Source organism: Lethenteron reissneri, chromosome 31 (assembly GCF_015708825.2).
Source record: "Lethenteron reissneri isolate LAM-NWPU_2019-01 chromosome 31, ASM1570882v1, whole genome shotgun sequence".
Taxonomy (NCBI): domain Eukaryota; kingdom Metazoa; phylum Chordata; class Hyperoartia; order Petromyzontiformes; family Petromyzontidae; genus Lethenteron; species Lethenteron reissneri.
In genome coordinates, this window is record NC_083809.1 from 8,520,106 (window position 1) to 8,546,714 (window position 26,609).

Below are 26,609 nucleotides of genomic sequence, written 5' to 3' on the forward strand. Positions count from 1 at the left end.
TTTTGTGTGCGTGATTGAGTGTACCCCACGTGTTCGTGTGGGCCTATTCGTTTAGTCAGAAGCATCTCAAGGTCTCGGGATTGTCTGCACGTATATCTCAATGACACACTCAGCACTCCACCTCTGCGCCACCACTCAACACTGATGGACAAGCAATCGCATGCACAAAGAGAAAATATGAATACAATCACACAGTGGCCTATAGATGCACGTACACACATGTACAAAGACAAAGATTCCCTTATAACCTTGAACAGACTGTTGGGGCAAGTGCTGTTAGCGAGCACCAATTTAAAGCGGGTACACGAGGGGCTGGTTGGCCCAGCACCACGCCCGACCGCCTTTGTCGCTCGAGTGCTGATATAGACACATCAGACCAGGTGCTAATTTAAGGCTGAGTCGACCGAGGGGAGGCCCAGGCACGGTTCAGACATCCATCGCTGATGTTTTCTGCGAGCGGGAATTTCATTCGGGTCACTGGGTTCGATGCGCTGTACGCTAACCACTGCACCGCCGCTCCCCACGTCTACACACAAAAGACAAAGACCTCCGGCATAGGCTTTTAATAGACTATTGGGGCAAGTGCTGTTAGCGAGCACCTATGAAGGTCGGAACGGTACACGAGGGGGTGGTTGCCAAGCAACGCGCCCGACCGCCTTTGTCTCTCCAGTGGCGATGTTTACAAGACGCCGCAACAGGTACACATTTGAAGCTGAGTAGACGTAGGGGAGGCCCTGGACCGGTTCAGATAATCGTCACAGGGTGTTGGCCTCGAGCGGGAATCGAACCCGTGTCGCCGGGTTCGTAGCGCAGCGCGCTAACCGCTACACCACCGCCCCCTCCTCACACACACGTACACATGCGGACAAATCCGACAGAAGAAATCAAATCGACAGAGGTAATCAAATCTCATTGTCACGTCGGAAAATATGCCAATTGATTCCGGGTTTTTTTTTTGCAAACCAGAATGTTGACAATGTTGCAAGAAGGTTTCGCTGGAGGTTACAGTGAGCATTCCAGACCGGTATTGAATCGTAATATCGTTCGTGAAAGCCTACGTATGAATCCCGTCGTTATCAATAATACTCTTTCATTTGTTTGAAGGGGGGCTGTGGCAAAAAAAAAGTAGTTTTGACTCAATCCACACTTCAGCGGGCAAAGCAAGCAAGCACTTGGCCACTTCAATGGGCCGCTGAAAGGAGAATAACAAAACCCGCAATCCTCGTCGTCCAGGCTCCGAGTACTAGCCTCCTGCTGCTGCTGCTTGCACCCGAGTGTGCCTGCGATCCAAGGCCGAAGGGGTGTGCCTCAGTGCATCGCGTGCACGTTCGGATCGCTGTGCGTGTGTAGAACCATCCGAATCTGAAGTGGGCAACACATGGCTGGTACAGAAAGTGGGCTGTTGATAGCTTCTTCATAATAACTGTTGTATAATACAGGGTTGTCTCGGGGGGTTAGATCGCGTACATTTATAAATGTGTCGTTATATTTACGCGATTTAACTCCCCCCCCCCCCACCCACCAACAAAACTTGTATTGTTAATAGTTCTTCTTTTACCCTTTTGTATAATGGATGATATTGGTTCCAAAAGCCTCCGTGTTAAACTAACTATTGTATGCACTATTCAGGAGAAAAACAAGTATAACCCGTAAAAACAAAGTTTTTCACTATAAATCCTTTGAGATGGCTGCCACCTATGGGTCAGATGATTGCATGGCACCATTAAGCAATTGGTAATTAAATATAATTTTTTTGTTCTAAAAAGTGTAAAATTTTGGAAAAAAATTTTCACGAACATTAATTGTCACGCACAACGAGTCTGTGTGTAAAATGTCAGCTCGATTGGATCACGGGAAGTGGGTTAAAAAACGACCGAAAGATTTGCACGGTCGTAAGCAAGCAAGCAAGCGCGCAAGTGAACTTAATATAAAGGATTTTAAAACATCTTTCCGCACGATATCTGCTTTCTAGTCACATGCAAAACATCCATGGGGTTAAATGAATTAAACAATCATGAAGACAACTCTCCCGCGGGGTGGCATTATTCGGACATCGCGTCCGACGTTTTGCCCCACGTTTCTGGGGAGCTTCTTCAGGAACTGAATTCGGTTCGTTTGAAATCGATTCAGCATCGGGAACGCAGCGGAGAGCCCTGCGCAGTAATGTTGCCCAAAGAGAGTGCCGTTCCCAGCGGGAACCTGCTAAAATGTGTTAACCCCAGTGAGTATTTCCCTAGATAAGTGAGGAATACAAATGGGTCTTATTCGATACTCCAATTACCACCCCCGCCCCCCCCCCCCCGTCATTCCTGCTAAAGGAACCATCGTGTTAGGGGCCATCCATTTAGTGGGTACACAAAAATATGTCAGAACTTGACCCCTCCCCCCCCTCCCTGTACGCACGCGAACTTTTTACCCCCCCCCCCCACCTGCGTACGTACGCCTGACGCCCCCCCCCCCCCCCGCCCGAATCCTATAGAACTGCCGATATTTAATCCACGCAGCAACGATCAAGGATTAATAATATTAACGTGTTTAAGCAAACAGATAGTCCACAGCGCCGGACCATCTAACTCATTTGAAGGCCAATGTAGACACATTATTATCGAGGCTTCACACCCCCCCCCCCCCCCCCCATTTCCTATGCGCACGCACATTAAATTTCGATTTAAAGCTTTCGTGACTGCAGGGATTCATCTTCTTGGTACTTTCGGTAAAGTCGTCACGTAGAAGGGAAATAATAAAATAATAAAAAATAAAACATAATAAAATAATTCTGCTTGCTTTGTGGCCGAAACGTCGTGAGAATTATTTTATTATGTTTTATTTTTATTATTTTATTATTTCCATTCTACGTGATGACTTTACCGAAAGAACCAAGAAGACGTACGCACATTGTCAGTAGACCCCCCCCCCCCATACGCAGGCGAACGCGTTTGGGTTTACCCCCCTTCCCCCTCCATGCGTACGGACTAAATGGATGGCCCCTTATGGGATTTGCATCGCACTCTGGAGAGCGTGATTCTAGCTCATGGGTGGGATCGTGCCATGTTACCGGGATGGATGGTGTGTGTGTGGGGGGGGATGGGGCGGCGGGCGGGGGGGGCAGTGGTATGAGATACTGAACGCCGAATGAGAGAAACATCAGGCCCTGCGATAAAGTAGTCTACAGTGCTGAGATGCCTGGTCGCGATGAGGGAACGGCACGCCGCCATACACATCTGATGATGAATTTTGTTTGGTTCGCCTGCAGCCGGATTCCAAGTGCCATGTGTTGATCCTCACACGTGTCAATCGATCCACTGCTGGATGAAGGCCCGTGTCAGTCGTGGGGATTTGTTGTTGTTGTTGTTTGTTGACATACTTCACCACGTTGGTCAGCGTCCGATTCGTTATTAAGTGAGAATGATATTGACAATAAGTGAGAATGATATTGATATTAATTGAGAATGATATTGATTTTAAGTGGAAATGATATTGACAATAAGTGAGAATGATATTGATATTAATTGAGAATGATATTGATATTAAGTGGAAATTATATTGACAATAAGTGAGAATGATATTGATATTAATTGAGAATGATATTGATTTTAAGTGGAAATGATATTGACAATAAGTGAGAATGATATTGATATTAATTGAGAATGATATTGATATTAAGTGGAAATTATATTGACAATAAGTGAGAATGATATTGATATTAATGGAGAATGATATTGATTTTAAGTGAAAATGATATTGACAATAAGTGAGAATGATATTGATATTAATTGAGAATGATATTGATTTTAAGTGAAAATGATATTGACAATAAGTGAGAATGATATTGATATTAATTGAGAATGATATTGATTTTAAGTGAGGATGATATTAAGTGAGAATGATATTGAGAAGAGGGGAGCGAGGGTGCAAGCCCAATGTCATAAATACATTTTGTGGGCCCCCTATGTTGGTCAGAAGAGCGAGACAATATATCTTGTCGTAGCGAGATTGAGCGTACAGAACAGTAGACACACACACACACATAGAGATGTAGTGAGATGAGCAAAGTGAGACAAAGATCAGATCAATCTGTTTTTTTTTAATATCAATTAGTTTGTTTTTTTTACACGTAAGTTGTCGCGGCTTCTTGCAGTCGTGCTCAACGTTTCTTCTCTCAAGAACTCGCCGCGAACTTCTCACTGCGGGCATCTTCAACCGAACGCCCTTAAGGAGCGCTCGCCAAACGCTCCAGAGAACCAATGCTCATCACGAAGCCCAAGCCGTAACAATACCACACTTTGCATGAGCGTGTTAAATTGATTAAAATTTTTATTTTAGTTCATATTCGATGGCCCTATTGTTGATTTGCTTTTCTTTTACGATTCTGGGCACCTCTTGGGTTGCTTGCCCCCCCCCCCATCCCAAGGCTTTCGCTTACGTTGCTTAAAGTTCGCCAATGGCCGCCAATGGCGAATGTGAACACGTGCGCGGGGCGAGCGCGTGGCTCAGGGCGTTCCGGGCAGTCCCCAATCGACCGCGGACTTCGCTCGGACGCGTCGTCAAACCTCGTCAGTCCGAGCGAAGGACACGGCCGCAAACGACCTTGCAGCCAGCCAGTCAGCCAGTCCCACCCCCTCCTCTCGCTCCTGAGAGACGAGGCACTCTGGTAGTGAGCCCCCCCCCCCCCCCGCGGCTAAACGGCAGGCGGTGGAGGAGTGATAGAGTGAGTGAGGGAGCAGAGAGGAAGGATTTGATGGGGGCGGAGGGTTGGTGGGTGGTGGGAGATCTCTTGTGAGTGGGCTCGTGTTCCTCCCTGTACGTCCTTTAAACCGGTGCGTGTTCCATTATCGGTTTCGTGTTATTGCAGAGATGATTTGTTAAGCGACTGAACTGGCCGCGGATAAGGGCTGAACACAAGCCCTCAGTGCTGGATGCTTGCTTGCTCTCCTCCAAGTCTCTTTATTCATCATCAGAATACGGAGATGTCCTCCAATGGATACATATTCACTTATTTGAAATTGAATCGGCAATGCTGCAGTGGTTTATCCAGCAGTGGATTTACAAAGGGCTGTGCGCAATCATTTTACGTTGAGTATTTTACTTGGTTGTTAAACGGTTGTTGCGCTGGTTAGCTGTGAGCTATGATACCAGGGACACATAGTTTGTATTCCCGGCCAGGGCTAACATCAGTGGCGAGTGATTTCGTATGCGCTCCTGCCCTCTTCCTCCCCCCTTCAGTGTAGTGAAGTGTGGCGAAACAACCCCCTCGATTAGCATGGCGTGGGGATGCCTTCACCCAGAAGCTGATTGATAAAAAGCGTGGAAAATATAATTGGTTTGTCCATTTTTTTTATTTTGAAATGGGATCTGCCTCGTGTCACGTGACATCGGAGAACCGCCCTTTTGGGACCCCCTCAGCATGACATCACGACATCCAGAAGATCATACTGCAGGACAATGTTTGGTATCACTTTAATTTAATAAATAAGTGGACAAAAAAAACCCCTTCACATGTATATTTCCCTCCACATGAACATATTTAATCCCATCAGCCACGTGACCTTCTGGGACTGTACAACGTCAGCAGCATTAGTTCAACACGAGCATACTCTGGACATTCAGTGGCTCATCAGCATCTCATCAGCAGAGTCAGGATTGCTTGAACCAATGCTCGTGAACTGCCAGGCGTTTGACAGCTCAAGACTCTCACCTGGTTCATACCCTCACCCGTTCATGCCGTCACCTGGTTCATACCCTCACCCGTTCATGCCGTCACCTGGTTCATACCCTCACCCGTTCATGCCGTCACCTGTTCAGGCGCTCACCCGTTCATGCCGTCACCCGTCCATGCCCTTATCCGCCCAGGCCCTCACTCGTTCAGGCCCTCACCCATTCATGCTGTCACCCATTCAGGCCCTCACTCGTCCAGGCCCTCACCCATTCATGCCGTCACCATTCAGGCCCTCACTCGTCCAGACCCTGACCCGTTCATGCCGTCACCCATTCAGGTGCTCATCCGTTCAGGCCCTCACTCGTTCATGCCATCACCATTCAGGCGCTCACCCGTTCAGGCCCTCAGCCGTTCAGCATAGCGTATATATGACTTTGGGCTCTGGCTCCACTCATCCGATTTCTCGACTGAACCTTGCATCCAATTTGCGAAAACTAAATTTGTGTGTATTATAAATTTTTTTTTTTACTAATATAGACATGGACCCTCTTGTTGTTAGACATGGGTCCGAGTTTGATGCAAAACTGTAGGAAACACGACACAAAATGATCATTAGCATCACTGTGGAGAATATAAGTAAGAAAATAAATTAGCTGTCAATGTTTCCATCTTTTTTACACATCCCATCATTCACATTTCCTTCTGTGAGTGCACAATTTCACAAAGCTGTTTCAACAACACTCAAAAATCATGGCACGCCCTCCATCATTCTCTCTAAATGATGCCAGTCACCCAGCGTGATCAATTCGTTATAAGTCAGACATACAGCAACATATATTGCTGCTTTTATGTGTAATACATCTCTCCGTTATTTTGTTCGCGTATAACAGCCTGGATCAGTTAAATTACAATTCTGCCTATGATCGTTGCCAATGTTTGACAAGAAAGAAAAAGAGCCAAATTGCGCAGAGAAGATTGCAATTTTGCCTTTTCCCCATCGACACATAATTCAGGCCGTGAGAGTTGTACGTATTGTAAATTGAAGGAAAACACAAACGGCTAAGGTCTCCGAACAAGCAATTTAATTAAATAGACTTACAGCTACTTTACCTGTAGATTGCTAAGTGGAAACTATCGTAATCGATATCTATTGTGGAGGCAATCCAGACTTTCCTGCCCAAGCCCCACTTACTTCTCCTTACGGTCATCCGTCAAGACGTCTATCCCACGTGGCTGCAGCCAAGGGAGGGAACACCCCCCACCCCACCCGGGAAGACATCCACCGCACAAATGGTTCAAACAAAATCGACTCACGTGCAGGAGCCGGATGGACCGTGCATCACCATTTAGGGGACAGTTCGCGTGAGGTGGCCACGGGTTGGCGAGAACTTCATCTAGCAGTGGAGAAATGATAGCTGCTGCTGCCCGATGATGATGATGAAACTAACTTCCCCGTGCCACCGCGTCGCTCACAGATGTCAAATCGCACGGCCGTCGCCCACCTGCGGATCAATAATGGTAATTGGTTTGGCTTCGGCGTGCCGCGCTGTAGTTCACGCCACTAATGCGGCACTAAATTCCTCCGTAATGGGTCCGGCGTGGCGTTAACAGCAGCGAGGCGAGGCATGGCAATGGGCGGGTAGCGCCGCCGTTTCCTCAATAAGGACCTTCGGAGTAGCCCCCTGCCAAGATGAAGCCTTGTTTATTTTTTGTGTTTTTTGTTATACTGAGCAAAGATGGTTTTTTGTATTTTTTTGCAGTTTGACTTTCAAATAGAGAGCAGCCTTAATGTGTTTGCCGTCAAGGTTTGCGTTATCGCAGAAAAGTTGAACTTTCTCTCTCCTCTGTAGATTTTGTGTTGTTGTTTTTGTGTCCCTATGGCTTTCGCTATTCCTCTTTGTGCCATCGGCGTCGAGTCACCACGCGAAGTGTCTCTCGATGACGTTCGCACGACAGCGCGACACCACGCGCGAGACAACGGCCCGCAGAAGGAGAAGTCGCAGAACTACTTCTGAGATTCGCTTCAAGTGATATTTTATATTTCCCCACAACCGCAGCTCAGGTAGTCTCGCGAATATTTTACATTCCCAGATTGGGAATTCAAGAAGAATAAAGTTACGTAGATGAAAAACAATAATAAAATGAAAATAACTACATTAAATCACGACGTTTCGGAGGCAACACAAGCTTCCGTCATCAGGTGGAACAGCCACAGAAAAATCACTGTAGAGAAAAAATCACTGCAGTGAAAAAATCACTACATTGGAAGCTTGTGTTGCCTCCGAAACGTCGTGATTTAATTTAGTTATTTTCATTTTTTTCATTTACCGAAAGAACCAAAGAGTATGGATCCTTGCAGTCACGAAAACTTCAAATCGAGAAGAATAAAGTTATTGTCATCATCGTACGCTCGTCTTGCCGGGCCAGGCGGGCAGCCGCCGCTTCGCCATCGCTGCCGAGGGAGGGCTCCGACACGACCGTCGAGTCTGGCCAGGGGCCCACTCGTGCAGGCGGTGGTTGTCTTGGTCCCAGGCGTGGAGGTCGACTGCACGCGAACCCTGGCCGATAGGGAACCCACCGAGCAGAACACGTGACCAGCGTGGCAGGAAGCTGAACAGCGTGGTCGGCGATGACAGACAGACTTTGCTGATGGTATCCGCATGGTCACCAATGTCTCGGTTCAACTCACTACAATTGTACTCTTTGGTTCTTTGGGTAAAGTCACGTAGATCTCAAATAAAATAAATCACGACGTTTCGGGCGCAGCACAAGCGTCCGTCATCAGGTGGAAAAGCATGGTCTGCTGCTGAGGCTGACTGTTGTAAAAGGTTTACAATGGTTGTAGCCCAAGGGTCATATAGAAGTGGGCGGGGCTAGTGATGTTAATGTGAGAAATCAGCATGTAACTGTAAGATCGGAGAGCGGCCTTCTCGACGAGGGCACGGAAGTGGCTATGTTAATGTGAGAGATTAGCATGATGTTAATGTAAAAATCGGTGAGTGGTGTCACAGACGACTGAAAGCTGGATCCGATCTCAGGAGCTCAGCGTCACCCCGGTCACCTTAACTCCGTGCCAATTCTCAAACGATCTCAACTCTATTCTTGGTCTCGTGTCGGCGATTGGCATTCCAAACTTCTGTGGCGCTTACAGGGTTTGTTGTAAACTGAACATCATCGTCGGTCATCTAAAAGTTATCTTTCGTGATGTCGTCTTCTGTGGGCCGTTCTCTCACACAAGGTGATGCACCGCTCGCTGCGCAGTTCTCAATGGAAATGTGTTCATCTTGCGGCGTGATGCGAACAGCAAGAACTGAACTATAACTTTGGAAAACAGCCAAATTCAAATGGTCTCTCAAAATCGAATCAAACTTTATTTATATCGCGGCTTATCATGATAATTACTTTCTCAAAGCACTTTACATGAGACCACAATAATTCCCAGGGCAAAGCTACACCAATTAGCAAGGTTGCAGTCAGAGCACAACAACACCGATCTACAAACATCTATAAACTACATGAGGGAAAATAAAAATAAGAAACTGTGAACATAAAAAAAGAAAATCAAAACCGAGTGCATCCCAACACATGGGGGTAGTCAGCACGGGTCCCCACCGCGTGTCACCCACCGCGTGTCACCCATCACGTGTCACCCACCGCGTGTCACCCACCGCGTGTCACCCTCTGTGTGTCACCCTCCGCGTGTCACCCTCTGCATGTCACCCTCCGCGTGTCACCCTCTGTGTGTCACCCACCGCGTGTCACCCTCTGTGTGTCACCCACCGCGTGTCACGCTCTGTGTGTCACCCTCTGTGTGTCACCCTCAGTGTGTTACCCACCGCGTGTCACCCTCCGCGTGTCACCCACCGCGCGTCACCCACCACGTGTCACCCACCACGTCTCCCCTCTCTCAACACGACGCGTTTGGGGCCATCCATTTAGTCTGTACGCATGTAGGGGGAGGGGAGGTTAGCCCAAATGCGTTCGCTTGCATATGGGGGGGGAGTCTACTCACAATGTGCGTACGCATAGGAAACGGGGGGGGGGGGGTGAAGCCTCGATAATAATTTGTCTACAATGGCGGTGGACTGTTTGCTTAAACAAGTTAATATTTTTAATCCTCGCTCGTTTCTGCGTGGATTAAATTTAGGATTCGGGGTGGGGGGGGGGGCATCAGGCGTACGTACGCAGGTGGGGGGGGGGGGGGTGTAAAAAGTACGCGTGCCTACAGGGAGAGAGGTGGAGGGGTCACGTGTTGACAGATTTGTGCGTTCCTACTCAATGGATGGCCCCTTGCTTCTTTGCGCTCTCGAGTTAAGGGAAGCTTTTCCTCTCTCAACTCGCTCTTCGTACATGGGGACAGCCCCCTCGGGGGGGGAGGGGGGAAGAGGCTGCGACGTGGAATCTTTGTTTAATTGAACATTAGAAATGCATTCTAAGTGGCTCGTTTTGTGCAGTAATTGGTGATCGGGCTGAGAATCATCAACGCCACTGAATTTGCTAATTGTGCCGCTTTTGATTAACGAAGAACGATCGTGGGCCGCTCGTTGGATCCTGCAGCCGTGTCTGCCACGTGCGGTTTGTTGTTGTTGTTTAAAGGCGCCATTGTGATGACAATAACGACAAGACGAGGCTGTGTCACGTGGCGCTTGCCGTGTGACGTCATCGCCTTGGTCGACAATGCTCGTCCAAAAATACGACTCTCTCATCGTGAGGTTTTAGGGAGTAATTTGACCAATTCTTCACGGATTTCGTTCGGCTTCATTCTTAATATTAACGAAACGTTCTCCTCGTATTGTCTCGACAAGAGTTATTGTGACCCCATGTCACAGACGCAGAGTAAATGCATAAGTGCTTTCAAACTTTTACACTCCATTCCCTCATACATTTAAATTCCCCTCATTCATTCTAGATTTGAACCTTTCGTGACTGCAAGGATTCACACTCTTAGGGTTTTTCGGTAAAGTCACGTACGTAAAAAATTAAATTGTGATTTAATTGATTTATTTTCATTTATTCTTATTTTATTTCTATTATTATTTTCATTTTTTATTTTTTACCTACGTGACTTTACCGAAAAAACCTAAGAGTATGAATGCCCTCGTTCACTTATCTGCACTTCAATGTTAATGACCCCGCGCATTTTCGCGAGGAAGTCGGCTTTCAGCGCGATGACGTCATCGCGGCATCACGCCTCGGCCCCTGGAGGGTGACGTCACCGCGTGGAAGCCAAAGGTGTGGACTTCGGGGCGATGACGTCATGAATATACATCACCTTTGAGTAGAAATCAATGGGGAATTCCAACTTTCTGAAGATTCTGCCAATAACACGCGGGTCGCCTTCCCATTATTGGTCTTTGCATTGGACGTTCGTTTTTCGAAATAATACGGGCAAAGCCTTGTTAATTTTTCGTCAATGTCCTCGCCAAGATGAAACATTTTAATAGGTCATTTGTTTATTTACGAGATGCAGAGAGCAACGGATACGCCACGTACAGTTTCTAAATATGCTGTTGTATTCTACACGGCTTCATGTAAACTAGGTGGTTCTTGCAAAGGAGGCAGTGCATCGTGTGTCTCCCTGGTTATATCAGCGGTACTACGAATGTTAAACAGATTAAAAGCAACTTTCTCAGCTGTCTTCTTGGTTCTTTCGATAAAGTCACGTAGAAGGGAAATAATGAATTTCATTCATTCAGACGCTGTCTTTCCGACAGACCTGTTCTTCACCTGAGGACGGTTGCTTGCGTTGTGGCCGAAACGTCGTGAGAATTATTATTTTAGCGTTTTATTTGTATTATTTTATTATTTCCCTTCTACGTGACTTTACCGAAAGAACCAAGAAGATGAATCCCTGCAGTCACAAAAGCTTTAAATCGAAATTTTTCTCAGCTGTGTTGGTTTCTTGCGCTCCTTACTGTTTACCGGAGCTACACCACCACGTTTAATAACCCCCAATCTTTATTTTAACAACTATCATCTAATGTAAATGTTAGTTATTATAAAGCGCCTTTAAGCTGAGGCGCTATATTAATCTATATGAGATAAGAGGTCCAAAATCGGTTCGGATATCCGCCAACTGACGTTGGCCGTGGCTGGGTAGCCAAGCTCATTTGACCGGGTTCGTAGTGCAGTGCGCTAATCACTGCACCACCCCTCTCTCCCCCTCTCGTGGTATTGGCATTTTTTAAAATACTTTCAAATTACCTAAATATTATGGGCGTATACTTGTGGAACCAATAACCATTCTGACCAACTCCTGGATATCTGAGTTCTAGTTATAATTTATTATAATTATTTACAAATGATAATAGCGCTAATTATTGTTTTGGAAGACAGCGAGTTGGTTACCGTGTTCATGCATGCATGGCCTCATTTCCTTATTTTTGCCTGTAAAAAAGTTGGCTCGCAAAATGCATTTCCTTTCTATTATTAATGGGCAATGTCATGGCCTCTTCCCATAACAGATCCCTGGCAGAGCTACAGCGCCGCCGTCATTATGTTGTTGCGGAAATAAAAGCCACTTATCTAACTTTACGCGCTGCCACGCGCCGTGATTAACCACTGACACGCGCTGTGGTTAACCGCATATGTGCCACCGGTGCTGCCATTTCTTTCGTGCCTTTTTGTTTGTTTGTAAAAAAAAAAATCAGGGTAAGTGTTTTTTAGTTTGTGTATACATCGTTGTTGCCTCCTCGCTTGTCCGTGGTGCCTCACGCTTCCGAGCCGTTCTCTGTCTTGAGAATCAGCGTGCACTCTGCAGCACGTTACGAGTTTAAATTATTATATCTCACAATGCAAGTAGAGTGCAGAACGACATGTAATTGTATTGTCTTGTGTGGTGCAATATTACGCAACTGGAAACAAATTGGGACTGCGAATCACCAGGGAATACTTGCACATTTTCCCAGGACAGATTTGCTCGCACAGAGGGGACGATCTTGTGAAATCCGGGACGGCTGGCAACACGAGAATTGCATCTTCATCTCGGGGAATAGGCCCGGTAGATGAAAATCAATCACTTCACTAAGCCTCACTTCCTCAACTCCAGATGCTGCTCTGCTGTAGTCTGTAAATATTGGTTCACTCCATGCGACAGGATAATTGCACGCCTCAGCCTTCAGAACTGGTTTCAGACAAATTTGGTGAAACATAAAATATACTTTGCCTTTATGCATTCATTAGTGACCTGGCTGTCACCGTCACAGTGGATAGTGTGATGACTTGTTTACATTAGCACGTAGTGATTTTTGTTACAGCCAATATTACGATCCATAATAGGTTTTTGGGCGACACCACGTAATTACTGGGCAATGTTGTGCCATGAAGGAGGTCCATTGCCCAAAACGTCGCTAATTCATATCTACATATTTTATGGCTGTGTTGTTGTCGAGGAGCGTGGGTAGTCTTGTGGTGCATCACTGCCAAGCCAACATCACCAAATAATATGTGGGCAAGCTTGTGTCGTCAAGACCATTATTGCAAACGTTTTGTTCGCGATTATCGCTTGGGTAAGTTGCAATTGAACATTCAGACTCTTTTTCGAGGAGAGTTTTTGCAATTGGGATTTTTGCGCGTGACGAGCATGCACGTTGGTCCGTGTGGGGAAACTGCGCGCGACGGGGATAACACTCAAAGGGTTCACACGCGAATGAGCAGGTTCCAAACACGAGCCCCATCAACGACCCTACCATTGCGCCGCGTGGCTTTGATCTGCCAAGAAGTCTACGGTTGCTCCATCAACCGCTTCAGAACAGTCACTGGCCGCTGCGCCCACACCTCCTCCACAAGCGGAGAGTTCAAGACGACCCACGGGGCGACTGCGGCCACCCGAGCCAGACAATGAACCTCATCCTACGCCCCCTCTCCGGCGGACTGAGCGGTGTTGGTCGCGCAACTCCCGAAGCTATCGCACGGCACACAGACTAAAAACTCGGACGTGTGATTTGCACAGACTTGCCATACGCAAGAGAGAGAGAGAAAGAGAGATAGAGGCAGGAAATAACTAACGGACCCATTTGCTGTACTGTCATCTCCTCGCCACCTCGTTACGCGCTCGGTGCGCCGACCGTCCACCTTTGCCAGAGCACAGAGCCAGCACCGCTGAAGATCGTGGGTTCAAATTTTAAGCGAACACATCGTTCCAGCTGTCACGCCGGGGAGATCGAATTGAACCCGCGACCTCCGGATTGCGAGCCTCGTGCGCCACCCGTTACGCCCATGTATCAGCATCCTGATTATGATCGCTAATGCAATTATTTGCTTGCAATTTTGAAGCCACACGCAGCGCACTTCGGGCTCACCCCTCGTCCCGCTGCCGATGTGTTTGCGCCGTTAATCGTGCCCGTTGCTCCCTGCCGTCGTTACCTCGGCACGAACAATTTTACGGGTTTCAAATGTACCTCGAGTTGCTAGGCTCGTCGCCAGCCCATTGAAGCCTCGCTCACCCACCCAATTCGCCCTCCCACCCTAACTTTCCGTCTCTTTGCGACCGCACGCGTCAGTGTCGCCGGCGATTCTTTGAGCGCGGGTGGCCACTGCTGTCGCTAATGTGCTGCTGCGTCATTGGTGAATGCGGTGTAGATCGCATTAGGAGGGGGTAATTATACCAGTGAGACCAATGCTTGTGTCGGTGTTCTGAGCCGGTGTTTTTGGTGGGTTTTTGTTGTTGCAATTTGCTGGCTGTCCTGTTCGTTGTGGCCGAAACGTCGTGAGAATAATTTTATTCTGTTTTATTTTATTATTTTATTATTTCCATTCTACGTGACTTTACCGAAAGAACCAAGAAGATGTCCTGTTCCTGTTCCTTGACAGCCGCTCCATTGTCTGGGTGGTGGCCATCGCCCGGCGGTAGCGCGCTCGGCCGTTTGTTTCGCCGAAGCTTCGCGATTCGAAGTCCAGCAGGCCTTCCTCGTCATTTACTGCGATGCCATTATACCCACGGTGTCCACATAATAAGCGCCGCTTCCTGCATTCGAGGCTGAGTGGTCGTCAGAGGAGGCACAGATTTGGTTCTGATGCCACCTGCCACTAAGGTTATCCGTGGCTGGATATTAAACTCGGCTAGCCAGGCTGGACGTCTGTGAAACTACTGGACGTCTGTGAAAAAGAGCTTCATAGCTCATCGGATTCCTCCAGTATAAATAAACTAGCTCTTTTTCAGTGACCTCACGCACGGATGTAGCACTGTGCTGCGTAGATTAATTTTTTACCGTCACTTTCTGTAAAGAAGCGTCATATTTGAAGCGACTTTGCGTAATACATTATTTAATTCAGCACGACCTTCCTCTGCGTTCGTGTAAAAATCCACCCACTCATGAATATTAATGAGGGGGTGGGCCTCATGTGTAGTGACGTCACGCGGGGGGGCTCATGTGGAGTGACGTCACGCGCGGGACGGACAGACATTTCTGGGTGATTATAGTAGACAATATTCTATTCAGAGCGCAGGGCGCTGATCACTACCACCGCTATCACAGGGTATACACACGTAGGTACGCACGTGTCAATGCCATCCACACAAATATCCACAGTCCTTCATCCATATCTGAAAAGGAGACAGTGTAGATAGTGATTGACTAGCAATCAAAATCTTACGAGTTCAATTATGAGCTCAACTATGCAGCCTCTCATCTCGCCAGATCAGTATTTGTAAAAATAAAAGAAGACCCATGCCATGCGCATGTGGAATTTACACCGCTGAGTATCGCCCCATGCTCATCTAGGGCATCCATTCGAAACTTACGCGAGTGCATTCAGCCAGACCTATGCTCACACACACACACGCCCATCCACACTGACGTCCATCCATGCATATAAACGCAGCCACATTCATTTAACTATTCATCGCCATCTCAGAACGAAGTGGGTCCCTGAGTGGACGGGCCAAGTTGTAGCCCTCGAGATAGACGGGAGACAAGACACGCACCGACAGACAGGCACAGAGGGAGACGTCAAGGGAGAGAGAGAGAGAGACGCACAGAAAGGGACTCGAGCGCTTGATGCACAAGCTCCTAAAATTAGCAACGGGGTCCCCGCGCGCGTGCACATTTTGCACGCAGGCAATTAAAGGCAAGCGCCGCGGTTGTGCATTCATCCCTCCACCACCACTACCACCACCGATAGCCACTCGCTCGCACCGCAACGCAAGCTGCGTGACGGGGAGCTCTGCACGCTGATATGAGCTACCCGTCGGAGGCCGTCGGACTGCAAGACGGGCTGCGTGCAGAACGAGAGAGAGCGAGAGAGAGAGAGCGAGAGAAAGAGAGTGACCGCGAGAGTGAGCGAGAAAGTGAGCGGGAGAGTGAGCGAGAGAGTGAGCGGGAGAGTGAGCGAGAAAGTGAGCGAGAGAGTGAGTGAGAGAGTGAGCGAGAGGTGGGGGTTTTTACATAAAGCTAAGTTTAAAAAAAATTTACGAAATGATGAACGAAGCAAAGTTCCGAATACACCGAGCATCTTCTTGTTTCCACTGATTGTAAAAAAAGAGAGCGACGAGTGGCTTCGTCTGCTGCGGGAAGAGCCCCCGGGGGGGGGGGGGGTGGGGGGCAATCGTGTTGCCTCGCACCCCGCCCCCCCAGCCAGTCCGCGTAACGAATGCTGCGCGGCACGTGGAGCAGTGCATCATCGCCGCTAATTGTTATTCCTGCGCCCAGGATGCGATGGCGCGCGGAGGGAAGAGGGCCGGGCCGGAGGGCGTCCGCGATCCGATCCCTCGCGCCGTAATGCCGTTTGAAATATCGCCGGAGCATTACATCGCGGGGATTTGTCATAATGCGAGCGGTGGAGAAGGTGGGTGGGGGGGGGGGCGGCTCTCTCGCTCTCCGGCGGCCGTTTATAATGCCCCCCCCCCCACACACACACACTCTCGAAAAAAAGATAGAGACATTTTTCACCGGGTTCTCAACAGGTCAAGCATTTATTAAATTCGCAGCGTATTATTTTTAAACAAAGTCTTCCCACCTCCCCTCCCCAGAGTGTTTGCGGGTTTTTTCCGTTGATGTTTTTTTTTTTATTTGTGGCTCCTTGACCCGCTTTGCATGGCCGGGTGGGAGGAAACAGATGAGCCACATTAAGTGCACCAAAAGCATGTGCCGCCCGGTGTTGGGATGAAGTCGCGCTGTGATTCACCGCGACACGCCTGGCCACTTGCCCAGCGCGATGTTGCCGGACGCAAGGAAAACGAAAAAGCCTCTGCACGGCACAATTAAATATTTGTGTTTACCAAGGACAGCCCATTTATTTGGCTCGTTTATCTCGAGCCCCGATTTTCTACTTTCTTTATTAAGTTATACTCTTTCGATTTAAAGCTTTCGTGACTGCAGGGATTCATCTTCTTGTTTCTTTCGGTAAAGTCACGTAGAAGGGAAGTAATAAAATAATAAAAATAAAACATAATAAAACAATTCTCACGACGTTTCGAAACGTCGTGAGAATTGTTTTATTATGTTTTATTTTTATTATTTTATTACTTCCCTTCTACGTGACTTTACCGAAAGAAACAAGAAGAAGTTATACTCTATTCCGAAGTTCATCGGATGGTCTTTGGAAGGATTTAATCCAGCAGTGGGTTGATCATGGTTGCAACGAGGATAACGAGGAAATCCTAACTGAGCCTTCATGCTCTTTGACGGGAAAGCTCACTCTTAGGATGTTGCAGAGGATATCACTCAAAGTGAGTGAGTTATGGATGCTACCAATGATTTTTTTTAATTGGCTAGAGTCCATGCAATAATTATGTATGTCTAGAACTCCTTTTATCCGTGATCCTATCACCCGTGACACGAAATGTCCGTGGGAACTGTGGAGTCCATTAAAAAAACTCCTATTATCCGTAATTGTCCAAGATTATTTTCCCGTTGATAAGCGGAAGCAATTTGCGGATAACATCACGAGTAATCGGATCCACAATATTGGTCCCCGACATGACCACAGAAAAGCGGAGTTCTCCAATGCGATAAGTGCATGTTCGGGGGCTATCACACAAGGGGCCACATCTCATACACGTGATGGTGATGATGATGATGTCGACTTGGGTAGCAGGTTCTAATGATGTTCGAGAAGGGCCGTAAAGATTGGTGTGCAGTTTCATTGGTTTCACTCGTGGGTGTACAGGGTCAAACCCAATCGACTCTTCGATCAAATGGTCATTTTTAAATCAAGACAAATTCATCGAATGTCGAGGGGCACTAATCACCACGTGCCTGCCGGGTTATATTATCGCTCGCCCTTGCTTTCACGTCGCATTGAAAAGCTTGCACGGCCAATCTGATCATTCCACGTGATCCAATTTAGTTTTAGTCTTGAAACAAAAATGTATCTGGGTCCCACTTCTGAAGCAAACTGCTCACGCAGCCCTTTGTGGCAACTGGAACATTGCGTCTGGTATTTAAATTAGGGAACTCTCGGTGAAGAGATGAGTTCCCACAAAAAAATTAAGCTTAGGAGATTCCATTAGACTCGAGTCCGTGCCGATAGGGACACCCCACTACGGCTGTGTACACGAATAACGCGTGCGCACACCTCACACGGATGTGTACATCGTGCCGCGTCACGTCGATATAGATAGACGGCGTGGGCGTACATGAGCGTGTTTCCGTGTCACAGCAACCCCTTGCAGGCATAACGCCTTGCAATTACGGGAGGACTGCTACCTGTAAGCGAACATTACTCTCGAGATCGTGACGGTGGCCAGAAGCGTCGCCGCGTCTAATCCACGTGTCCCTATGTCTGTCTCTCCGATGTAATTACGAGTCTCGCTGTGCTTCTTTGCGCGCACTCTTTAATTAAATTGGCGGAAATGCCAGCGGTCAGACTTGAAAAATGTTTGCTTGACTGGCATCCAACGCACACCGCTACGGCAAGGAGCCAGCAAAAAGGTGCCCTCCCTGAGGTCTATCTGGCCAGGTGACTCATCGGTCGAGCGAGCGGCTTGCGATTGGAAGGTTGCGAGTTCAAACCCTGGTTGGGGGAGGGTGGGGTTGACTCGGCCTCATGACCCCTTCAAAACCAGTTGCTTTGGGATCCATCCTCGAGTCTGAGCCAGTTGTGACTATCAAGCAGCGTCGTTCCATAGCGCGGTGCATTTGGTGATGGACTGGACTCAGGTATACATGTATACCTCTACTTACGAATATTAGACTTATGAACTTTCAGAGATACGAACAAACCCGAGGGCCCTCTACACAATTGCATAAACTTGCGTGTGATTCTACACGTCCACGATGATACCCACTCAAGGAAGGACAGCAAACTAAACACAAAAAATCAGTTCTAAAGACATTCGTTTTCAATCTAGTGGTGTTCTCCACTAACAGCGCATAGCGGGGACTGGCACACGCGGATGGGACCTCGATTTAAAAATGGACACGAACGAAGCCGAATTGGATGATCAAACTGAAGTCTACAAACACAGAACGGACTTTTGTTTTTACCGATCGTCACAAGACAAAACAAAAAAAAATCGCTTTTTTTTGGACGAACGCGGTTCGAAAATCCCACCCCCAATTGCGGGAGGAGCTCTGGGACAACGGCGGTCGGGGGTTTTGGTAACCCCCAGCGTGCGCGTCCAATAAACGCGGGCCTCGGCAGCATTGCTAAGCGGCGTTACTTGAGCGGCCCGTGTGTCGTCAAGCGAGTCAGATTCCTGATCAGGGTCACGCCACTCAGGTGGGGGCCTGGTGGGCGGCTGGGGGGATATGATGAGAGCATCAGCCGCATCGAACGAGAGTGCAAGGTTAAACATATTTTTTTCTTCCAGCGCCGGTTAGAAAAGTGCGAAATCAGCTCGTGCTCAGAGACCGCCACCACCGCCGACCCACTCACTCACGCACGTGCACGCACGCCCCTACACTAGTACCCACGGACACCCACTTTAATGTACACATACGTCTACACCAATCATCATACAGGTTGTTTTGGGGGGGGGCTTATATCGCGTAAATAAATAAATGTGTCGTTAACCCGCCACACAGCCAGTTAGTAAGGTTTGTCACGTAAACAGAACGTGGCCAATTCGTCAGCAACACCGGTGTGTTGGAGAGCCAAGCCACAACATTTACAATCTGAGTACGACGCTTGGCCAGTAAGTACAACTAGCTTCATCAGGCGACAGCCAGATTTGTGGAGAAGTCCACCTGCTTCGTCCCTTAAATAGAGGCGTTGATGTAATGATTAATGATTGCATATTGACATGGTAATAAACGTACATTATGCATGCGTATTATGGGAGTCCATTGTTCTTGTACTTCCTGTCGATTGTGTGCACTAAAATAGCCGTTACAACGGTAATCCCTATTGGAGTATGGTGACCTGTATAGGCATGCATTTAAACAATATATACTGATTATTCGTTTCCATGCAGCACGAAGTCTGTAGCTATCCGAGCGGTTACAACTATTTTTATTTTTCTCAATTTCGATAGATTATCGAATTCGTCTTGGCCAGTAGTAGCTAGTTTTTGCACAGAACTTCAACAATATCAAAATCAATTGAGTGTCCTTGTTGGCACGCGTGTTCTGCCCCTTTAGACAGTTGTATTTAGGAGTATTTAACCCTCCCCCCCCAAAAAAACCATGTATTATGTATGATATTGGTCGCGAAAGCCTAGGTGTTAAATCGACACCAATATTCACACACTCACACACCTACCCTGATACCCACACACACGTCACATCGTTGAGTTGTAGTTTCTGTCACATTGAGTATTTTTTTTTACGGGGTGGCGTTGTTAGCGCTAAGCCCAACCACCAACCTGGAGGTGCCAGTGTACTGGCTCTCGTCTGGCCCATCTCCCGAAACTAATCCGGCACGTGTAAACCTGCCAGGAGCCCGAAACTCCCACCGGCATGCCTCTCGGGCTCTTTTGGGACACACAAGCCTCTCACAGCACGTACCTGCCCTGATACCCACACACTCAACGACACTAATACCCACGCACTTTGCATACCTACACCGATCCTCCTGAAATTAAGCCTAAGTTTTTCTTGGTTCTTTCGGTAAAGTCACGTAGAATGGAAATAAAAAAATAATAAAAATTAAACATAATACAATAATTCTCCCGACGTTTCGGCCACAACGGCTGTTTGCGTTGTGGCCTAAATGTCGTGAGAATTATTTTATTATGTTTTATTTTTTATTTTTTTATTATTTCCATTCTACGTGACTTTACCGAAAGAACCAAGAAGATGAATCCCTGCAGTCACGAAAGCTTTAAATCGAAATTTAAAGCCTAAGTTATCATAAGGATAGTGCCAACTTGTAACGCGCCTCCACTGTACAATAGTCACTCATCGCTCTCAGAGAGCGAGAGAGAGAGACAGCAACTTCGAGGCGCAGGGGTAGGAACCACAGTGGAGCTGGAAGGCAGAAGCAGCCACGTGGTGAGCTGACGCCAAATTCCACTCAAAGCTCTGCGGTCCTCTATATATATTCGTGTTATTTTAGCCAATTAATGGTTGGTTACATGTGGGAGGAAACACGGAGCACCCGGAGAAACCCCACGTGTGTGTTTAGCGAAGTTAGTGAGATCTACCCAGTTATGTAAATAATATTATGTTTGCTATTTATAGATGAATGTGTGGGCATGCGGGTTTGCGTGTGGATGGATGGATTGATATATGCTTCTGTAAGTGATGGACGAGGGCACAAAACGCCAATGGATGAATGTGTGCGCTGGCGTAAGGATGGATTGATGAACATTGCAACAGACGCGTGGGGTGTGTGATTGATGATTGTGAAACAGAATATATGCATCGACGGGATGGATGCCTGGGTAGATATATGAATGAATGCATGCTCGTGTGGATTTCACGATGGGTGGATCTCAACTGATAGCCGCACGGATATTACGACCGCTCTCGGATAAAATGAGCAAATGAGTGAGGGCATAGCCGAGCATGTGGCCAATCAATAATTGATGACATTTCATATATAATGCATACTTAAACCGCATGCCCATTAAAATATAATACATTACAAACATAAGCGCATTAGAAAATAATTTACGCGCGTAAAACGTATGAATGCATAAATAAGTAACGCATACGATACACATTTAAGGGCCAAAACATGAGCAGTTATAAGAGCATTACAAGTAAATGTATTGTACGGCGCTTATGGTACATTGAACCCCGGCCACCTGAGTTCGCTTCCCGGCCACGGCTAACAGCAGCAGGCGAGTGATAGCTCAACCCACCTCTTCGTCAACCTGCGCTGCGGGCAGCTTGGTGAAGTATGACCGACACGACGCCGCGGGGACGGGAGGGGGGGGGCTTTCATGTAGCAGTGCGTTGACGAAAGCGTTGTAAGTTGGGGGGGGGTGGGGGCTGAATTATGGTGGAGAGAAATGCGGCATGAACCCTGCGCTGGGGGGCGAGGATTGAAGTAGGACGTGAGATTAAGAGAGGCAGGCGGTCAGTCGCCCCCTCCCCCCCCCACTGAGCATCGTGCGCGATGACGGAACGGGCGGGCAGGCACGAAGATGGAGCGAGATGTCCAGCGTGACGGACTGACGTGGGGTGGCCGGGAGTGAGAGAGAGAGATATGAGCTACCCGTCGGAGGCCGTCGGACTGCGGGAAGGGCTGCGTGCAGAACGAGAGAGAGCGAGAGAGAGAGAGCGAGCGAGAGAGTGAGCGAGAGAGTGACCGAGAGAGTGAGCGAGAGAGTGAGCGATAGAGTGGGGGTTTTACATAAAGCTAAGTTTAAAAAAAAAATACGAAATGATGAACGAAGCAAAGTGCCGAATACACCGAACATCTTCTTGTTTCCACTGATCGTAAAAAAAAGAGAGAGAAGGGAGAGAGAGGAGGGAGAGGGAGAGAGAGAGAGAGGGCCAGCGAGGCGCCAGTGGTGGCAGTGGCTCATTGGGGCCATTGCGGTGGTACCCAACCTAAATTAAAAAGTCCTTTAAAAAAATGCAATTAAATTATATAATAGCAATTTCGTTTCATATAGCGTCATTCATGCTTATTGCATCCCACAACGCTGTACACCAATTATCAAGGCCGTAATTATAATACATATTGGGGGGACACATCACCCACAATATTCAAATATGCTCAAAATTTCCCCCCCAATATATTGCTATAAAATAGATTTCTGTTTATATGATTGTGGTTATGGTTGTACTTTATTCATCCCTAATCTCTGCCATTACATACAATGAAACAAGAAAAGGTAAAAAAAGAAAAAGCAGAGCAATGTAATGCAATACACTCTTAGACATTATTGTAAAAAATACATAAAAAGTCAATCCTATGTGTTAGTGAATTTTTTTTATATTTTAGCCAGGAAATGGCAGGAAATTCGTTTTCAAATTTAAATTATTATTTTTCTGGGGGGGGGGGACCCCAGACCCCCTGGAAGATTTCGTCCCCCCCAATGTTGACTCTTTGGCTACGGCCTTGCCAATTATATATATGGGTCAAATCCTGTTTATTTTCACGTCACATTGAGAAAATAAATGCTTTTACATTTAAACAAAAAAAGCTAAATATATACATGTATTTAACAAAAATAAAACGTAAATAATATAACAAAAAATTCTGAAGTTGTATTTAAATTTACATTCATTTGGAATAGAATTTAAACAGAATTGAAAATATGGGACGCTCAGCCTCACCACCTCGGCTTCACGTTTCAGGAGTCTCCTTGACCGCTTCAAACCACCTCCCCCACAGAGTACCAACATAAACGCAAAGGGAGCTCAACACATTCCTCCCCAGGCCAATAACAAGTCGCCGTTCTAAAGCATTGCCTTAGGGACTGCCCAAATGAAAATTCACTACCCCATCCCCCTCCCCAATCCCCCAGCCGCTCTGACGCCAGCACTAGCACTGCAGCTGGTGCCTCTGCAGACAGAGAGTTGTAAATCAGTATATATTTATATATTTGGTAGGGTTTTTTGTTCGCCGCGTTCAATACCCCTGAATTTATGGAGGAGACTTAACACGCCTAAAGACAATTACAAAACAAACCAGGCGAACGTCATCTAATTCACGCGAACGCCAGGAACCCCGTTGCGAGCAGATGGGAGATGGGGGACCCATTTTAATGAATAGTCGAAGGTTTGTTGTGTGAGGTTTATAAATGGAACTGCATGCGGACGCACTGACATGTCACCACCGCAGCTTTATAAAAAGCCTCGCGCTGCGCTGACAATGGGTGCATTGTTATATCCTGCGGCAATCAACGTGTGCCGCTTGCAAATGCAAAAAGTGCGCGATTGAGAAGGGTGTGGTCGGTTGGACTTGCGAATTACAGGCTGGTCCATGTGCAAAACTACGAGGTTTGTGTATCTAATGCATTTCAATGATCCAGACTCTTAACAGGTAAAGTGTATAGAAACATATTGGATGTCGATATGCAATGAGTGTTTACAGACATAACCCCCCTCTCCCACACACCCCCATGTGATTTGATGCATCATCATGGTTCTGGAATGACACTCAACGCAATATAAAATACATTTTCTTATTTAAACCGTCGCGTTCCAAGCTGACCAAACCAATATCCGTTTTGATTTCCAAGTGGCAAACACCCCTATGCCCGGGTAGCGTGAGTCGTAGATTCAGTGCCCCTCCTTGTGGATAAGAGACAACGGAAGAGATCCCCTGCAGCACTTCCGTGACGACACCTTCCAGGGGCTGCTCTCGAACGCGGCGTGTCGCACTGCATTATGCAAGATATCTGATTGGGCACGTGTCCCTGTCGTGATTTTCACGCCGATGGCGCGATTCAAATACAACTGTGAACGAGACTCAATTTACGCATTTCGTTTGTTTTACGTGTGCGTTAGCAGATGGAGAGAGCGAAGCGGACTGTGCGTGAGTGGGGGTTCTGATGCCGCTCTCTGTCTCTCCTGCCTCCCCCCCCAGACAAGGAACTCGTGTACAGAACGGCTCAAGGCCACCTCGTCATCCAGGTGCCCGGAGCCAACAGCAGCTCGTTGCTCGCCGACGCCTCCGTGCTTGTGAGTGACGCCCGCGTCTCAACATAACCAAGGGGCCCCCACGCTAACTACCTTAAACTTAAACGAAACTTTTTTTGACTTTACCAAGTAAGGCCCCACTAAGCTCTAGAGCTCTTTTTCACAAGCAACTTGGCCACAATTGGTAGCTCAACGAATTGGCTTATCACGTGGCAATGTATAGCGGCCAAATACTCCAAACTCACGTTTATAAACGTGGGGAGGTAAAACCGGAGGACGCGGAGAAGAATCCACGCGACCACTGGGAGAACGTGCAAACTTCAAATATACAGACGTCAGAGTCGGGATCGAACCCACGACCTCCTGCATACCAGGCGAGGTAGGTAACATCTCGCAACCGTGGCGAGTTAACATTTCGCCACGGTGAGCCAGAGGTCACTCAAATGGATCTCAGAGGTAGCCCTGTGACATCCGCTTCCGCGGGACATTCTTTAACGTGCAGGCTTCCACCTGCTCTATGAGAGAACTCAATGGACACTTTGTCTGGTGACATGACCACGGAGGGCACAATTTGGGGGGTAAATTCGGGGAGGCAAATCGAAACAAATGACACAATACATTGAATGTCTGTATTCCACCGCGTGTTTTTCTTTGCGTTCCTCCTCTCCCTACAGGCCCACAGAGTCCGATAGGGCCATGGTCGCTTCTGCAGTGACAGTCATTAGCGTCGTTGTGGAGAATGTAAATCGCGAAGCGAATAAGTGGACGAGACGCGCTTCCTTCACATATCATCTGTCTTTCTCCGCGCGAAAATAAACAACCCCCAACATAATTTCCTGCACGTCCAATCAGCCGCCACGGCCGTCTGTTAAGTGCATCATTTTCTGCGGGATTGTTTTAATGCGCAGAAGTGCCGTGTGTCTGATGTGTTGTGTCTAGAAGCACTCTTTATTTGTTTGAATATGGAGAGAAAACCATGTGAAGGATAAATATTGTCTGCTTCTTTATTATTATTCATATTCCCCGCAACGATTATTTTGAGTAATATATCACAATATGATTTGCGCCAAACTGTGACCCCCTCCCATAGTTGAAATACGTAGGCTTGCCTTGTAAGATCAGCAGCTCGCCAGCGTTGATTCAAGCCCGACTCTATTGACCAGAACAATGGATGGTGAAACTGGCCTACAGTTTGCTCGCCTTGCCACAATGCTGCTGACGTTATGTGAAGGACACACATTGTCTGCGTATTTACATCCGCTAAAAGGCTTGTGCCCACCCGCTAAACATTAACACATGTAACCGTCTATCTCTCAAGTCCGTGGTGACTCGCCATTCACTTGTTACCATTGATGGGCCGCGTATTCTGTTTCATGTTAACAATTGCCGGATGATTAGATCGGCTCAAAATTTTGCAAAGTCACGTGGAGAGGATGCACGCTTTGGGATTACCCAGAGAGTCGGGAACGGGGGGAACACGTGGAATTGAGAACGCACGCACCCCGTGTCGACCGATAAGAAAAGTGAGTGGGGCTTGGGCAGGAAGGTCGAGACTAACCACAGAGTGGCGGCCAAAGGAGGGAAACGCTCCCGAGAGGACGTTCGCGTGAGACGGAGCAATGAAATCGGCTCGCTGTGCAGACGCTGATTGTTTCCTGCATCGTGACACCATGAGAGATGTCGATAGCTTGGGGAAGGGCCCTCGTCAAGCGGCGCATAGACCACGGCTGACAATGATGAATTTGAGTTGTATGCACCTCGTAATTATAATTTTATTGTTGTTTGTATAATGTCAACTTGTAACGCACTACACAGTATATTCGCTCACTCTCGTAGAGAGAGAATGACTCAACAACGGCGAGGAGGAACCCCAGACAAGTGGGAAGTCAATAATTGCCCCAGCTCTGCGGTCCTCTATATGTCGATGTGTGTACGTGCAATTCATCGGTGCGCACATGTGGGAGGAAACTTGAGCACCCGGAGAAAGCCCAGGCATGCGAGGGGGAAACGCTCTATCCCATACAGATTGA

General features: G+C 47.5%; 1 protein-coding gene across 1 annotated transcript in view; it reads left to right on the forward strand.

The window, feature by feature from the left end:
- Positions 1–26,609, forward strand: part of LOC133349755 (inactive dipeptidyl peptidase 10-like) — a 541,620-nt gene that overhangs the window by 354,701 nt on the left and 160,310 nt on the right. Inside the window, exon 4 of the mRNA XM_061563474.1 lies at positions 24,527–24,621. Within this exon, the coding sequence (XP_061419458.1) occupies positions 24,527–24,621 (95 nt within the window). The remainder of the gene's footprint in view (positions 1–24,526; positions 24,622–26,609) is intronic.